At 41.9% G+C, this 13926-nt stretch overlaps 1 protein-coding gene across 14 annotated transcripts in view; it reads right to left on the minus strand.

Annotated features, from left to right (window-relative positions):
- The window catches only part of IKZF2 (IKAROS family zinc finger 2), a 118133-nt gene that overhangs the window by 41236 nt on the left and 62971 nt on the right, over positions 1-13926 (minus strand). For 10 of the 14 annotated variants that reach the window (XM_077785191.2, XM_085585475.1, XM_085585473.1 and 7 more), the window contains one exon: positions 4267-4434. The exons of the other annotated variants lie outside the window; for them this stretch is intronic. In XM_077785191.2, the coding sequence (XP_077641317.1) occupies positions 4267-4434 (168 nt within the window). The remainder of the gene's footprint in view (positions 1-4266; positions 4435-13926) is intronic. 14 annotated transcript variants of the gene reach the window in all.

The raw sequence follows: 13926 nt of genomic DNA on the forward strand, positions 1-13926 counted from the left end.
CTACCCATTTTTTTAGGAAGAAACAGACAGTAAAACTGCATTCATATATGAATAACACTTACATACTCCCACAGTAACAAATATGACTGAAGCTGCCAATTAAAAAGAAAAATCAGGAAATTCTAGAATTAAAGTCCATGTGGACAGTCTGTGTGGACAAACATGATGAGACAGCCTTTTAAGCACTAAACAATTGGCACACAGGATCATCCTTACACAGTGCAATGGATGGATGATTCTCACTCACTCAAAACTGATTCCGAGTTTTGTTTTCTCCTTAGCAAGTGATCCCATCCCCCATGTCTCACTTACTGCCCAAGTCCTGCTCTGAAAACTCAGGTGCCTGTGTTTGCTATGGGCTCTTCCACATTGCTCATCACTGCAGCCTTGACTTTTTCAAGCCCTGTCAGAACATTTATGTTTACAATAGCATTATGAGGGGAGGGCCGACTCAGCTCCATTTTAGACACAAGAGAAATCCATGCCAAAACCTAACTGCTAAGTTTATGTGCCCATCTGAGGATGCCTGGCTTTTGGGGGTAAACAGCATCAGGCTGTCATACCTTTCGAAGTATAGAGGTCAGCATCTGGATGGTTTTAACCATCAGATTGACCTGTCAGATTCAGCTGCCTTCCTTAAAACAGCTTGCTCATTAACTGCCTACAGCAGAATTCTTCTCATATAGTTTGTCTTTGCTATTGTTTTGATGTGCAGTTCCAGAGGGGATGGAGAAGACAGGCATGTCTCGGGCTGAGATAGCAGGTACTCTGTGAATGCCATCAGCAGATTGGCTTTGCCTGGATGTTTTTCCCTTTAACATAGTAAAAGCCAGGCAAGGTGAAGCCAATCCCTGCTGATTTATCCAGTGCATCCTGCAGGAAGGGGCTATCAACTTCTGCCCCAGCACTCCACAGCCTTACATTTCCATTCTGGAAGCTCTCTCTGGAACTTCTCTTACATTAGGTAGGTTGTGGAACTATGGAGTTAATTCTGAAAACACCTGAAAGTCCTGTAAGTACCTTGAGGTACATGCCCACTCTTAGTGTAATTCTGCACATGAATCTCTCCCCAGGCATTATCCTACTGATGTCCTGAAGGCATCATTATATTCCTGAAACCAAAGCAGCTGCATGTGGGAGGAAAATACAGACAAAGTTCATCAGAACTCTGTATGTCCATAAAAGGTAAATAACTGCAGGAGTAAATCACTGCAAGATAAGTCCTTAATTATTTAGGACTAAACAGCAGTAGCAGCATTACAGATACATTACAGATACAAAGCAATATTTTGTTAACCTGGGAACACTTACATGGTAAGATGATTCTGCACAAGAAGAGGAGGTAAAACGTAGATTGTGATGCTCAGAAACATTTTCAAACTAACAGGAAATAACATTAAAAATCATGAACAAACATCAATCCAAATAAAAAAAATGTAATTATTTTTAACTTACTAGTAAGTATTGGCTACTTCAGATATCTCAGAGATGCTTCAACTAATTTCTATTTGCATCTACATTTCCTTATTTTTTTTACTTTTCCTGTTGTACTGTTTGAAAACTTCACTAAGCACAGGAAGAACTGACTAAAAAGCAGCAGTGAGAAGATGTCACTGACTAAGTGGTGACACAAGAAAAGTACTCTGAAATCCACAAGTCAAACTAACTGAGAAAAAAAAAGAGCTAAGACAGAATTCTTCAATTCCTTTATTGCATAATTTGCCTCCCATAGTATTTTAAACCTTCTTGGGAAGAGAAAAGATCAAGGGGTTTTGCTTGTTTTTTTTTGTTTTGTTTGGTTTGTTTTTTTTTTTGTTGTTTTCTTTTAATTAAAAGAAGTCTTATTTAAGTAGGAAAATAATATACATACATTAACAAAAAAGGGAATTGGTGTTGTATTTATGAAATTGTGCACCAGATTCTCAGCTGGTGCAAAACAGAAGTACTCTCCTTACTTAGAGGTTGTAATTCCAATCTCCATCAGCTGAGGATGTGATCTAAAGAGCTTTCCTCTTACAAAAATATATTCAGACTCACCTCAATGTAGACACTAAGTGTACCAGATTGAAACTGTCTTGAAGTCTCATATTTCAAAACAGTTTTCAACCTCTTCTTTCTATATTTTATCAGATATCCTCTTTTCTTGTCAGAAATAGCAGAAGATGTAAACATTGACAGAGTCATAGAATCATCTGGGTTGGAAAAGATCTTCACTACAGCTGCTGGATCTGCTCCACCTTCCAGGCCTACATACAGACTTTGATGTGTACTTTATGAAAGCACAGAATGCTTGTTTAGCACACTGATATCAAACTGTTTAAAGTCCCTTGGGGACATCTACCCATCTTCTCCATGATCCAGGTGTGCATAAGCCAGCCCAACGTGCTTACATGGCAGGGACAGACACCTTAACTTCCATGCCCGTGGTCAGAGTGGCATTTCACCTTTGTGCAGGGGGATACCAGGTTTTAGGGTAATAATGCAGGCTTTAACTCTTCACCTATGAATGCTAAGAATTCTAAGAACTGCCTTAGAGAGTATTGTGAGAGCACTTGTCTGTTCCTGCTGGCCCTGTGCTGAAACCTGCTGTATCTGAGTGCTTAGAGGGGTGACGCTTTCTCCACTGAAAACAAAGCCTAAAGTTACAAACTCAGCAGAGTTGAGCATGGCTAAGTCAGGGAAGGAGCTCTAGGGGAACTCGTGCCAAGCTGCTTAGGTGCCTTCTGAAAATCACACACTTTTACATTTCATCCTCACACAAAAGACAGAACCATCAGAACACACTTATTCTTCCCACAGGAAGAACAATCTCTGTCAATGGCAGTATCTAGGTAACAAAATCTATATTCATATTGTGAAGTCTTCAGCTGCAATGTTTGTGTTTGGTAATATGGGATATGCTTTTGTCACAACTCCCTTTTTGTTTTAATTGTGAACATTTGCATTGTGTTCTGTTTTCTTTTTAAATTTCCAGTTGAAACTACAGTTATTGTCAGATGTGTGAAAATGTCACAGTTCCACAGACATTTTCCTTACTGACATTTTCCCTACAAATCAAATCCAGCTCCAGCAATTCTCTCACAGCCTAGTCCCGACTCTTGTACTCCCCTGGAAGTTGAAAGCTTTCTGTCAGCATTTTCCATCAATACAGCATCCTGCATGCTCCCAAATCTACTTGAAGAAGCTTACTAACTTACCCTTTCCTACTCATGGAAATGCCAAAAGCAACTCTGTATCCTAAGACCAACTCAATGCTCCTAAAACAGAAACACCTACTGAAGTGAGGCTGACTCTGGAGAAGAATACATATAAAGAGTCAGGAAACTCGTGCAGGATTTCTGCCTGCAGTTGTACTTCCACCACTGTATTTCAGTAGTCACACACTTGCTAACACCTCAAAGAAGTTTATCTGTAATGCTGCCACTTGCAACCAGTCCAATTATCTCTGCTAATTCAACAGTTGAACACACAGCCTCTTATAAATGGCCCAAACACACAAGCTGAACATTCATGAGATACAAACGCAGAAAGGGAAGCTCTTACTCAGGAGTCCTGCACAGATGAGTGAATGGGCAGAATGCAGCCCCCTGGTGCAGGGACAGGGACTAAAACCACAGCTGGGGCTCCCACACGACCACCAGCACGCAGCTATGAGACAGGCACTTCTGAACAACTTCTCAAGGAACTGTATCATGTAGACTTGGTACAGACATGATCCTATGACTTAACAAGGAAACCCAGTCTCTCTTGACCAACTTCAGCTCTAAAGGCGATTGCCGTGGCTGCCATGAGCTAGGACTTTACAGCAAGATCTAACTGAATCAAAAATGCAATTTAGAGGGCTTTGAAAGATGAACAAGTTTGAACTCAACCAGCATATGGCATTTATTAGATGAAGAAATGGGTATGAACTGCAAAGCTGACTTCCAAGAGCCCACAGTTATTCTTTGTGATCTCTGGAATTTCACAGCCACTTTGGGGCCCAGAATGTCAAAACAATCTGCCAGCGAAGCCGGGATACACCCAAGGAGACACTGAGAGGGAAATGCGATAGCATCAGCAGAGGAGCTCAGTTACACAAAAGGAGAGGTGTGGCTGAACCACAACTTTTCTGATTCACATCAAGGCTTTCCCAAAGTTGAGAGCTGCACTCTCTAAAGAGGACGGTACAGACCCAGAGCTACACTTTATTTTCACTACCTGCTGCACTGGGACTGTAGTGATAAAGGAAGGAAGAGGTGTGAGGAGAAGCCAAGGTGGGCTCACCAGAGTGTGTCCTGAGGTGTCCTGTGAGGGCGTCCCTCCGCCGGCAGGCGTAGCTACAGAAGGGACATTTGAACGGTTTCTCCCCAGAGTGCAACTTGATGTGCCTCAGCAGGTTCCCCTTCTGGGTAAAAGAAGCTCCACATTGGTTACAGTGGAAGGGGCGTTCACCTGGAAGGGAAGGGGAAGGGAGAGAGCTGTCAACACACATCGGAGGATGCACAGAGGCCACTTTCCCACTCTGTACCAGTGCCATTGCACATGGGTACAGTCCCCACCACCACCATCACACGGCACTTCTAAAGTCAGAGGCCGTTTCTTTTGCACAATGGGCAAAGCCTCCAATAGTGATTTGAGGCTCTTTCCTTGAGGTGAGAAATGCTTCCTGGTTTTCTTGAAAGTTCTTCACCTCAGAGCTTCTATTCTTCATAAAAGATGAGCTCTGCTGAAAATTTAGATCCATAGCTGTGGTTTTGCAGTATTTACTTCTATGGTTTTGCACTTATTTTTAATATAGGTCCAATCCATATAAGTATTCAGAACTCATCATAACAACTGGACCTTAGCAAAGGTGTTCTTTGGTTCAAACCAAACCTTTCGCTTGCGTTATACTTTAACTGACAGTCCTTTTTAAAGGCTGTTTTGCATTGCTAGAGTGACATGGAGGGCATGGATGCGAGTGAGGATCAAGGTTGCAAGCTCTGGGCAGTACTGAAAGTGGAGAAAAATCTTATACCATTCAACTGTAAAGCAAGCAAATTTGCATTCTACATAAAACAAATTAAAAAGACTGATTTTATGAAAAACTAACAGAAACCCTAGACCTTACCCTATGACTTCATCCAGTGTGTTCACACACACTCTCACACACATCCAGAACTTATTTTAATGTTAAGCCTTCATATTTGCCTTAGACAGTAGGGATTGGGTCCATTAAAAAAACCCACCTTTTAAAAAAAAAAAATATTTCGAGGAAAACCCCTGATGAACTCACACAGGCCTTCTGGAACATTATCAAAACCATACTCTATATCAACATTTGTTGAGGACAGTCAGAGTGTTCCAGCAGCCTTGCACAGGCAGTCAGCTCTAAGCACCTGCTTATGTCCTGCTGAGCAGATCAATTGAACACAAACACATACTTGTGCTAGTCACTTATCCAAGTGCCTTACTGCAGCTGGATTTTAGATCACAGAATTCCAGAACAGTTTGGGTTGGAAGGGATGTTAAAGCCCATCCAGCTCCACCCCCTGATATAGCCAGGAACACCTTCTACTATCCTAGATTGCACTAAATCCCATCCAACCTGACTTTGAATACTTTCAGGGACGGGACAGCCACAGCTTCTCTGGGCAACCTGTGCCAGGGTCTCTCTGCCTTCATAGGGAAGAATTTCTTCCATATATACCTGATTTTAAAACCCTCTTTCAAATTAAAGCATTACCCAATGTCTACACTAAGCACGGCCACAGCTCAACAAGGTCTTGATCATCAGATTTCAGATGTAAGCAACCTCATCCACATTTTTCAGTGTATCACCTATTACAGAATCTTGGCCAAATCCTGCTGGGACCTTCTGAGTTTGAATTTAGTAGCCTGAAGCACAGACCTTGTGAAAAACAAACACATTTTGTGATCTCTCACATCTCTTCAAAGCCTTTTACAATTGCTTTAAAACAATTACTCCCTTGCTGGACAAAATGAATGCTACCTTTGTATCAAAGTAGTTCATGTGTCTGTCTAGGGTGAAGTCTAAAACACATCTGGAGATTCGAATGGAAGGAGAGGGAGGGAGAGAGCTCTTACAGATTTCCACAAGCAATTCTTGTGTTAGTGGTTCAAATCACTGCCAGGACTACGATGGTTCCAGGAGGGCAGCACAAGGTGTGCCACGTATATGCCATACTCTGCAACTTTATTTCACACGTGGGAGATGGAAATCACATCTGAGGCCGCCACAGAGGTACTCAAGGAGATACTAAGGTTCCTACAGTCTCACTGAGAACATTATGGAGTAATAATAATAAAAAAATCACAGCATAAAGCTCTTCTTCCAATACACTGAACACGAGCTCATTAGAATTGATAAAGAGTTTGTGGTTTCCCTTTCAAACTCCCACACTATACTTAAATGATCTGATTAGCCATTATCTTCTTTTCTATAATTTCGAAATGTCTATAACAGAGATCTGTAAAGAGTCTGCAGTAGAAAAATACATGGGTTGTTTTTTGTTTTTTTTTTTCTGTTTTGCTTTCGCTGTCTGAGAAAACAGGCAAAACCCTTTTCTTTGACACATTTCTGAGTATTCTGGAATGATAGCTTCAGTTTCAGGATGACAACATGAAAGAAGGTTGCACGTTTCTTACCAAGTCTAAAGTCTTTCCTTTTACTCCTGCTGTATTTAAAATTATGCAGTTACTGCATTTTACCCAGCACATCACCCACTTATCTCTGACATTTTGGAGGCCACATATGAGCAGGTATTACTCCTCCAAAAACTGTCTGTTCTAGAGATGCTGAAAGCTTTCAGTCAGGAATTCAAATAGCCACTGCACCACAGTTTGATGGCAAAGACGACATGAAAACACTCACCACAAAATCACCCGTAGTCTGCTCCTCTCTTGCAGCAGACAGATCCGCTCCAATAGCACACTTTACCTTAAATAACCTTTGGATCTATTTAAAGGCAGCCTGAATTCATTTCTCCTACTGGCTTCATTCTGGGTAAATAGCTGCTTTGATGTGTTTGTTACACTTTTGTCCAATCACTCGATTCCAGCTCCTTGTTTAAGCCGCAGGCTTGAGGGATGCAATTTTGGTCACACCTTCGTGCTATTGATTAGCAGCTTTTACATTTAGCACAGCTAATCTGAGAGGCCATTATCCAATAGAAGGGTGCAAAGAGAAGTAAGGACTGCATAGCAAGAAGATTCTTTTGGTTTTCCAAGAACTGTGCTGTCTGATGCCCACCCCAGATACTAGCAAACAAGCCTTTTTTATCACTGCGATGCCTTAAAAAGACTGTGTTCCAATTACTTCTCCTGCTGCCTTTTCCTGGTAGTTTTGTGAGCTGTTCTCCAGAATTATTACTTTCCAGTAACAACATAACAACCTTGACATCCTTATTCACCCCCCTCACTTTTCTGCGAAAACTCGGAGGTTTCATCCATAAGCTGAAATCAATCATACTTCAAACTAAACATCCACTCACAAAAAGTCTTTAAACACAGCTTTTCTCTACATGATGGTCCCTGACTGTGCTTAAAGTGTTTTTGGGGGGTGATGGCAACACAGACATAACCAGAACTATGGACCTATTAAAGGTAGCACACACAACTCCAAGACAGTAATGACAATTTTAAGCACCGTGCACTTCCTCATCACTTACAGCTAAGTATTTCCTGCTTGACTCTGTGTACTTACACTGATTTAATAAAAAAAGAACTCTGCTGAAAGGTGATTTTGCACAAGCAAGCTTTGTGCTTTTCAGCACTGGAAACTATGCGACTGCAACGTAAATACAAAAAACTTTTCGTCTGCTTTAAGTGTTAAACCTCTTCTCTATTATTGAGCTAAACCAGTGTAGAAATGCCTCCAACTCAGTGACTTTCAGAGAGGCAAGAGGGGGAGGGAGAGCCAACCAAACAAAAAAGATGTTTCTTTTCAACTCCAGATTTAGAGTCTAAAGCCAGACAAAACCAGGAATGTCTAAAAACCCTTGCTCTCCAGCAGAGGGAATTTAATTACCTAAGTTACTTCAGGAATGGACAAAGCAAGATAAGCCAGAGCTGCCAAGTATTATCTTTCCTAAAGGCTTTGTAAGAAGGGCTTGTGCTAGAGAAGAATTAAATAAATAAATAAATAAATAAATCATCCATAGAGTTTTATCATTGTATAGTTAAATAAAATATTAATTAAAAGGTATTATTTCAATATTTACCTTGAAATTACAGTAAAATACTGCTGAAACCTCACAGTTCGCTGTTTAACATGCATCCATTACTGCTGTGCCTCCTCCAGGAAAACTAATAATGAATCAAAAGCAATGAAATATTACTGCTCTTGAGTTACAAGTATCTGAAGTGCACAGGTTAACCTGCTCTCGTGTAAACAAATCCTGGGACAAATGGTGAAGTGGCCCCCTGAAGACAGGACAAACTAGACATGGGCCTTTCTTTCACAGCACCTTTCAGACATGACAGCTGGATGGAGACTTTCCTGCACGAGCTACGAGTGCTGGCAGGCTGATACAACCTGAAACCAGGCAAATGAACCGATGAACTTCCTACTAATACATTTCACAGATGTCAAATGTTGTTTCAAAAAGCAAACCAGCTCCTTCTTCTGCTTAATTGGAAGCTTCCCTGCACAACAGCACTCTTTTCCCGCCTTGGCACGGAAGTGCTGTGCAGAAGTTTCAGTATGAGTTAACCTTCTTTGAATCTCAAACCAGTGTAAAACACTGATCTTTTCGCTGTAAAGCTGGGATATTTTCTGTATTAAAACAGAAATTTGTCTGAGGATGTGGAGCCCACAGACCTGGCAGCCAAGGAGATTTCCATTTTCCTAGCCCTTGGCTGGTAGCAGTTGTCTTTTTGAAATCAAACGGGGAGTGACTCACAAATTAAGGCACTGGTTCTCAATAACACAGGGCATTCCTAGAGCAGCAGTCCTGCTACATAAAAACTAGGTCCACAGGGGCTTCAACATCTTCTCTGGTTAAATGTATATCTGGGAACTCAACCTTTTTTGTGTGGCAGATACTTTTGATATGCAAAGTACGGCTTAAGTACTTCTCAAACGGGATTTTTCCTTTCTAGCCTCTTAATACAAAATTACTGTGCCCATGCTGCCATCAGAAAGTATTTGCTCTTACTAACAATACCGATTTTCACCCTTCCACAATAGGCTTTTTGTTAATATTCACTTTGTTAAAATGAAACATTTCTCCCAATGCATCAGATGCTGCAAATGCTGTGATTCTGCTCTGTCCCAGAACACAAGGGAATTATCAGCAGTGCTCCCAACACAGCGACAGCAGTCAGCTTCAACCTGCATTTACCTAAGTGAGACACAAAGCAGCAGACTTTGCTCCATTTCTCTGTTATTCCAGGGACCATAATTACCTCCTTACTGTTCTATCTGATTCATTCAACGGCCTGCACATCACATGAAATCAGTGATTTTAGTAGGGTTTGTTTTTGGTTTTTTTTTTTGGAAAAAACCTGCTTCCCGATAGGGCAGTTTATTATAAAACAGTAGTGACAAATCTCTTGTGAAAAATTCCTGGGAAATCCTGGGTGATTTCTAATTGTCCTCTGCACAAATTTATGACTGCATCCTTAAGACAGAAAAATCTTGTAATTGAACTTGGCAAAACTATCAGAAGATTTTGGTTATTGAGAACTGTAAGTAAAACACATCCTTATGCCCAGAGCAATTTCAAAATTTCAGCTTCTCTTTCTTATGCTTAAGTAGGAAAAGAGATGACTTTTCAGAAAGTTACACTTCAGAACCTAGGTAGAAAACTGGTCTTTGAGAAATTCAGCCCTACATTTTTTGATTCAATGCCAAATCTATTAACATTGCTAGGGACAGGAAGGCTGCAGTAGGTTACAAATTAGAAATGAAACAAAAAAAAAAAAAAAACAACCTTTCTGCCAGCAAAATGAGAGAGGCAGTCCAGTGGAATTGATCAAAATGTGTTTATATGACCATTTGTTTAAATTTGCTTCTGGTTAGCTGCTTAGGCATACATGCCTAAGCCTATGGAACAACACAACTGGGTTTTTCCTCATTTATTACTTCTGTCCTAGAAACTTGAACTCTGCATGGGAAAAAAAAGTTAAATTGCATTCAGAGTTCCAGGGTTCATAAGTTCAGTTGTAACACTAAGGGTGCTAAAGCAGAGGCTGAACATCCCCTCATGGGCACACAACACATTTCACTGACTTACGGTATCAAACTGCTTGTGGAGCCCAAGCAAAGATCTGAGACTGTCCTGTAGTTAACACCCCAAAAAAAGCCTAAAAGCAACATACCAGCAGCCCAAGGTAAGAGTGGGGCAAGGCTGATCCCCACTGCCTCTGCCCAGGCTGTGCTTTGCCATGTGCTGCTGCTGCTCCCACACAGAAAAAGCATTTAACCTCTGTGCTTCATAAAACAATGAGGATGAGAAGCTGTGGAAGCCCAGTCTCCAGAGGCATTCAAGGCCAGGCTGCATGGGGCTTAGAGCAACCTGGACTTGTGTAAGGTGTCCCTGCCCATGGCAGAGGGTGGAATGGGATGAACTTTAAGGTCCCTTCCCACCCAAACCATTCCATGATTCTGTGATACCAGCCTTCCCTTAGAAATAAAAAACATTTAAAAATCTAGATGTGAACTAGACAAGGGACTGGATGTTACAGCAGAGGAAAAAAAAATTTAAAAAGGGTCACAACTGACAGCAAAAGGGAGAACAACATGTGGGCCTTGCAGAGCACAGAAGTATCAGGACAGCTGTAGCAGAATATGGTTCCTCCTTTACCAGAAACCAGGAGCAAGGAAATTTTAATTCAGGCCCACAGCAGAAAACAAAGAGGTGAGAAATCACTGAGATTCCTTCTCATGATCATAGAAAACCTGGATTATTTGCTTCTTCTCCTTGCCCCTCTTCCCTCTCCATCCCTAAGAATAAATCTCAGTATCCAATGGCAATATTCTATGACCAAGCCATCGCCTGCAGTAACAAAAAACTGACAGAGATCCTGCAACTTGAGGAATAGGCTGTGGAGCATGAAATTTGGACCAAAAGAACACAGTATGGGAAAAGAGAGAAATGAATCCATCTTATGCTATTTTTCTGACACAAGGATGTGGCACATGAGGGAGAGGGTTAACCTGCTCACTAATGCAGAGATTGCATCACTCTTAATTCCCATACCAAGCATTTAATTTATTTTCTGTCAGCAATTGCAAATAAATAGAAAGGCCTTCTCCTGGTGCCCAGGCAGAGTACAAAACCACTTCACCTCAATTGTCAGTTTTTCAGAGAAATGCTGTGTTTGGCACAATCAGCAGTGCCACGGGCCTCGTGATGGAGGGGTTGCAGACCAGAGCATCACTTGGAGCACCATCTGAGGGATGAATGGACAATCCCCAGCTTGATCTATCACAGGAAGGGGTGACTGCACACCAGGATCAGAGATGGGACACTGAGCTCACCTACTCTGGCCTCATCCATGATACAGATTATTTTCCCCATCCCTGTATCTGTCTGACTGAACTACCATAATCTGGCACGGAAGACAACTGCTCTTCAGGAACAAAGGAATAATGCTGGAGAAATGCCCCTCTCTGTGCATAGCACAGCCAGAGCCCACAGCACAGCTTCTTGCCAAGACTCAATCCCCAGTGCAAGGAAAGCTGCACTCATCCCAGCACACACACACAAATTACAGCTTCTGCTATGGACCACAGCATTTTGGGTGATTTACATAAAATGCTGACAGGTTTTCGGGGAAGGGAAAAGCACTTCAGTTTTTGCCAATGTAAACAACTGGCCAGATCTGGTTGTGTGCAGCTAAAGAGGAGAATAAAGCAGGATTCAGCTCCCAAAACATACTTAAATTGGTTTTGAGAGGTAGGGATGTACATGCCGGTTGGATTAGCTGATAAAGAATGTCATCTGTTTCCACTCACTAGGGACAACCTCCCTTCTCTCCACCATTCTCCCTCGGGCTGCAAAACCAGACTACCCACAGGTCAGGGCTCATTCCAGAGCTGGGGCCAGCCCATCACGCCCCGCTGCTGAGGAAGTGGCAATATATTTTAAAATACTGTGCTTTACAAGATAGATACCAGCAGTATGTTAAAAATATGCCTCAAAATCCAGGATGTGGAAATCCAAGCAAACTTCTCCTTCTGTTGTGGACAGCAAAGTAGCAGCATGTATTAAAAAACAAACAAACAAAGTGGAGGGGAAAAAAATCCTCTGTAAAATTTCCCAACTGGTTTACCGAGAACAGAGCACCGAGTTGTGCATTAAGAAAAATGCCATTTCTATATGCTTGAAATCATCTGTATAGAACAGCACATCCCAGCTCCTCTGCTCTGATGGGAAAAGAGTCAGAGCTCTCTGAGGAACCAGCAGTAGCCCGAAGGAAAAAGCTACCAGTTATGCAATTGCTGCCCATGCACCCGCAGACGGCCTTCTTGCCCGCACGCAGAGGAGATTTTGTTTCTTTCACTTTGAATTTACACATCTTTCTTTTAACATGAAAAAGGCAGCTTGCCTGCATTTAAAAGATGCACCAGCTATTTAGTATCTCAGAAATGCAGGCCGTTTAATTAAGTACCTAAATCTAAATTTAGCACAGCTAGCTTAGCTGCTCGAGTTCAAATACATGGACTCCGATGCACCTACAATACATATGCTCAGATACATGCAAGCACCAGCGAAAACTTTTTGGGAGGTTGAAAACTGGAGACTCAGTCTGGTACATGTTTGTTTCTCTTCCCATCTTCTAGTAACAGCACGTCAAATTGTTAATCAAGGTTTTGATTCTCCAGTTAATGCTTTTCCCCTCTCATAATTCCTGTCTAAAATCCTGAGTGCATCATAAATGATACTGCCATGCTTTGCATTACACACTTAGGTCAAGTTTTTATCAATACAACTCATATACAGGAGATTAACTATGTAATATATATTTATTATTTCTCTGTACAGAAATTCTATTGATTTCTTGCCCATCAAGAGCACACTACTGGACTACAAACTACCAGGTTTACAAAGGGATTACACAGTCTCTCTTAACTCTGCTCTAAAACTCCACCTTTCTTTTTATATTTTCACAGATCTCAGCCAGTGTGAGTCTCTCATCCCATTAAATAACAGCAAAGATAAAAAGCAAACTATCCAAAAAGTTCAAACAACAAACACCTGCTGAGGCTCCACCACAAAAACCTGTGCTTAACCGTAATAAGATTTAAGTGTGTATCCGAAGTTAAGCATATCTTGAAGCCCTTCAGGTGACTTACATGTGCTTAAATCTCATAAAAGTTAAGCACAAGCTTAAGTGCTTTTTTGAATCGAAGGTAGACTGCTGCAAGACCAGAGAGCATCATCTTCTGGCACCACCTGTACTTCTGTAGGAGGTGACTATTGCTCCCACCTGAGGAGTGGGCAGCACAGAGGAGCGAGTACCAGCTTCCTGGGCACACTGTTTTACCACATTAGCCACAGGTCCCCTGAAATACCCCAGTTTAAGCCCAGGGCCTCATTTTTCAAACCACAAAGACCCGCCCAATCAGCATATTGCAGAAGTTCCCTTTGCCTCTTAAGATCTCAAACCTACAAGCTTGTTGTTTGGGACTCTAAATGGTAATAAAAATACAAGTGCTGGGAGAGACCAAGCACTAAAAGTTTCCTCCAGAATGGTATTGAGATGGTGTGAGGGAGCCAGGAGAGGGGCTCAGCTGAGGTCCCCCTGAGGGAGCTGTCACACAGTGAGCAGCAAGCCCACCCTGGCATCAGGATCACTGGGTAATGAGTGTCCCCTCCAGGGTTTGCTCATCCCAGGCCCAGCCACTTCCAAAAGAAGTGAGAGATCCCCAGGAAGCTGCTGGTCTTGTCCACCTGTGAGCACCTCCAATGGAAGAACATCTAACACTCCTCTTAA

This window comes from Lonchura striata, chromosome 7, assembly GCF_050655825.1.
Source record: "Lonchura striata isolate lonStrDom1 chromosome 7, ASM5065582v1, whole genome shotgun sequence".
NCBI lineage: Eukaryota > Metazoa > Chordata > Aves > Passeriformes > Estrildidae > Lonchura > Lonchura striata.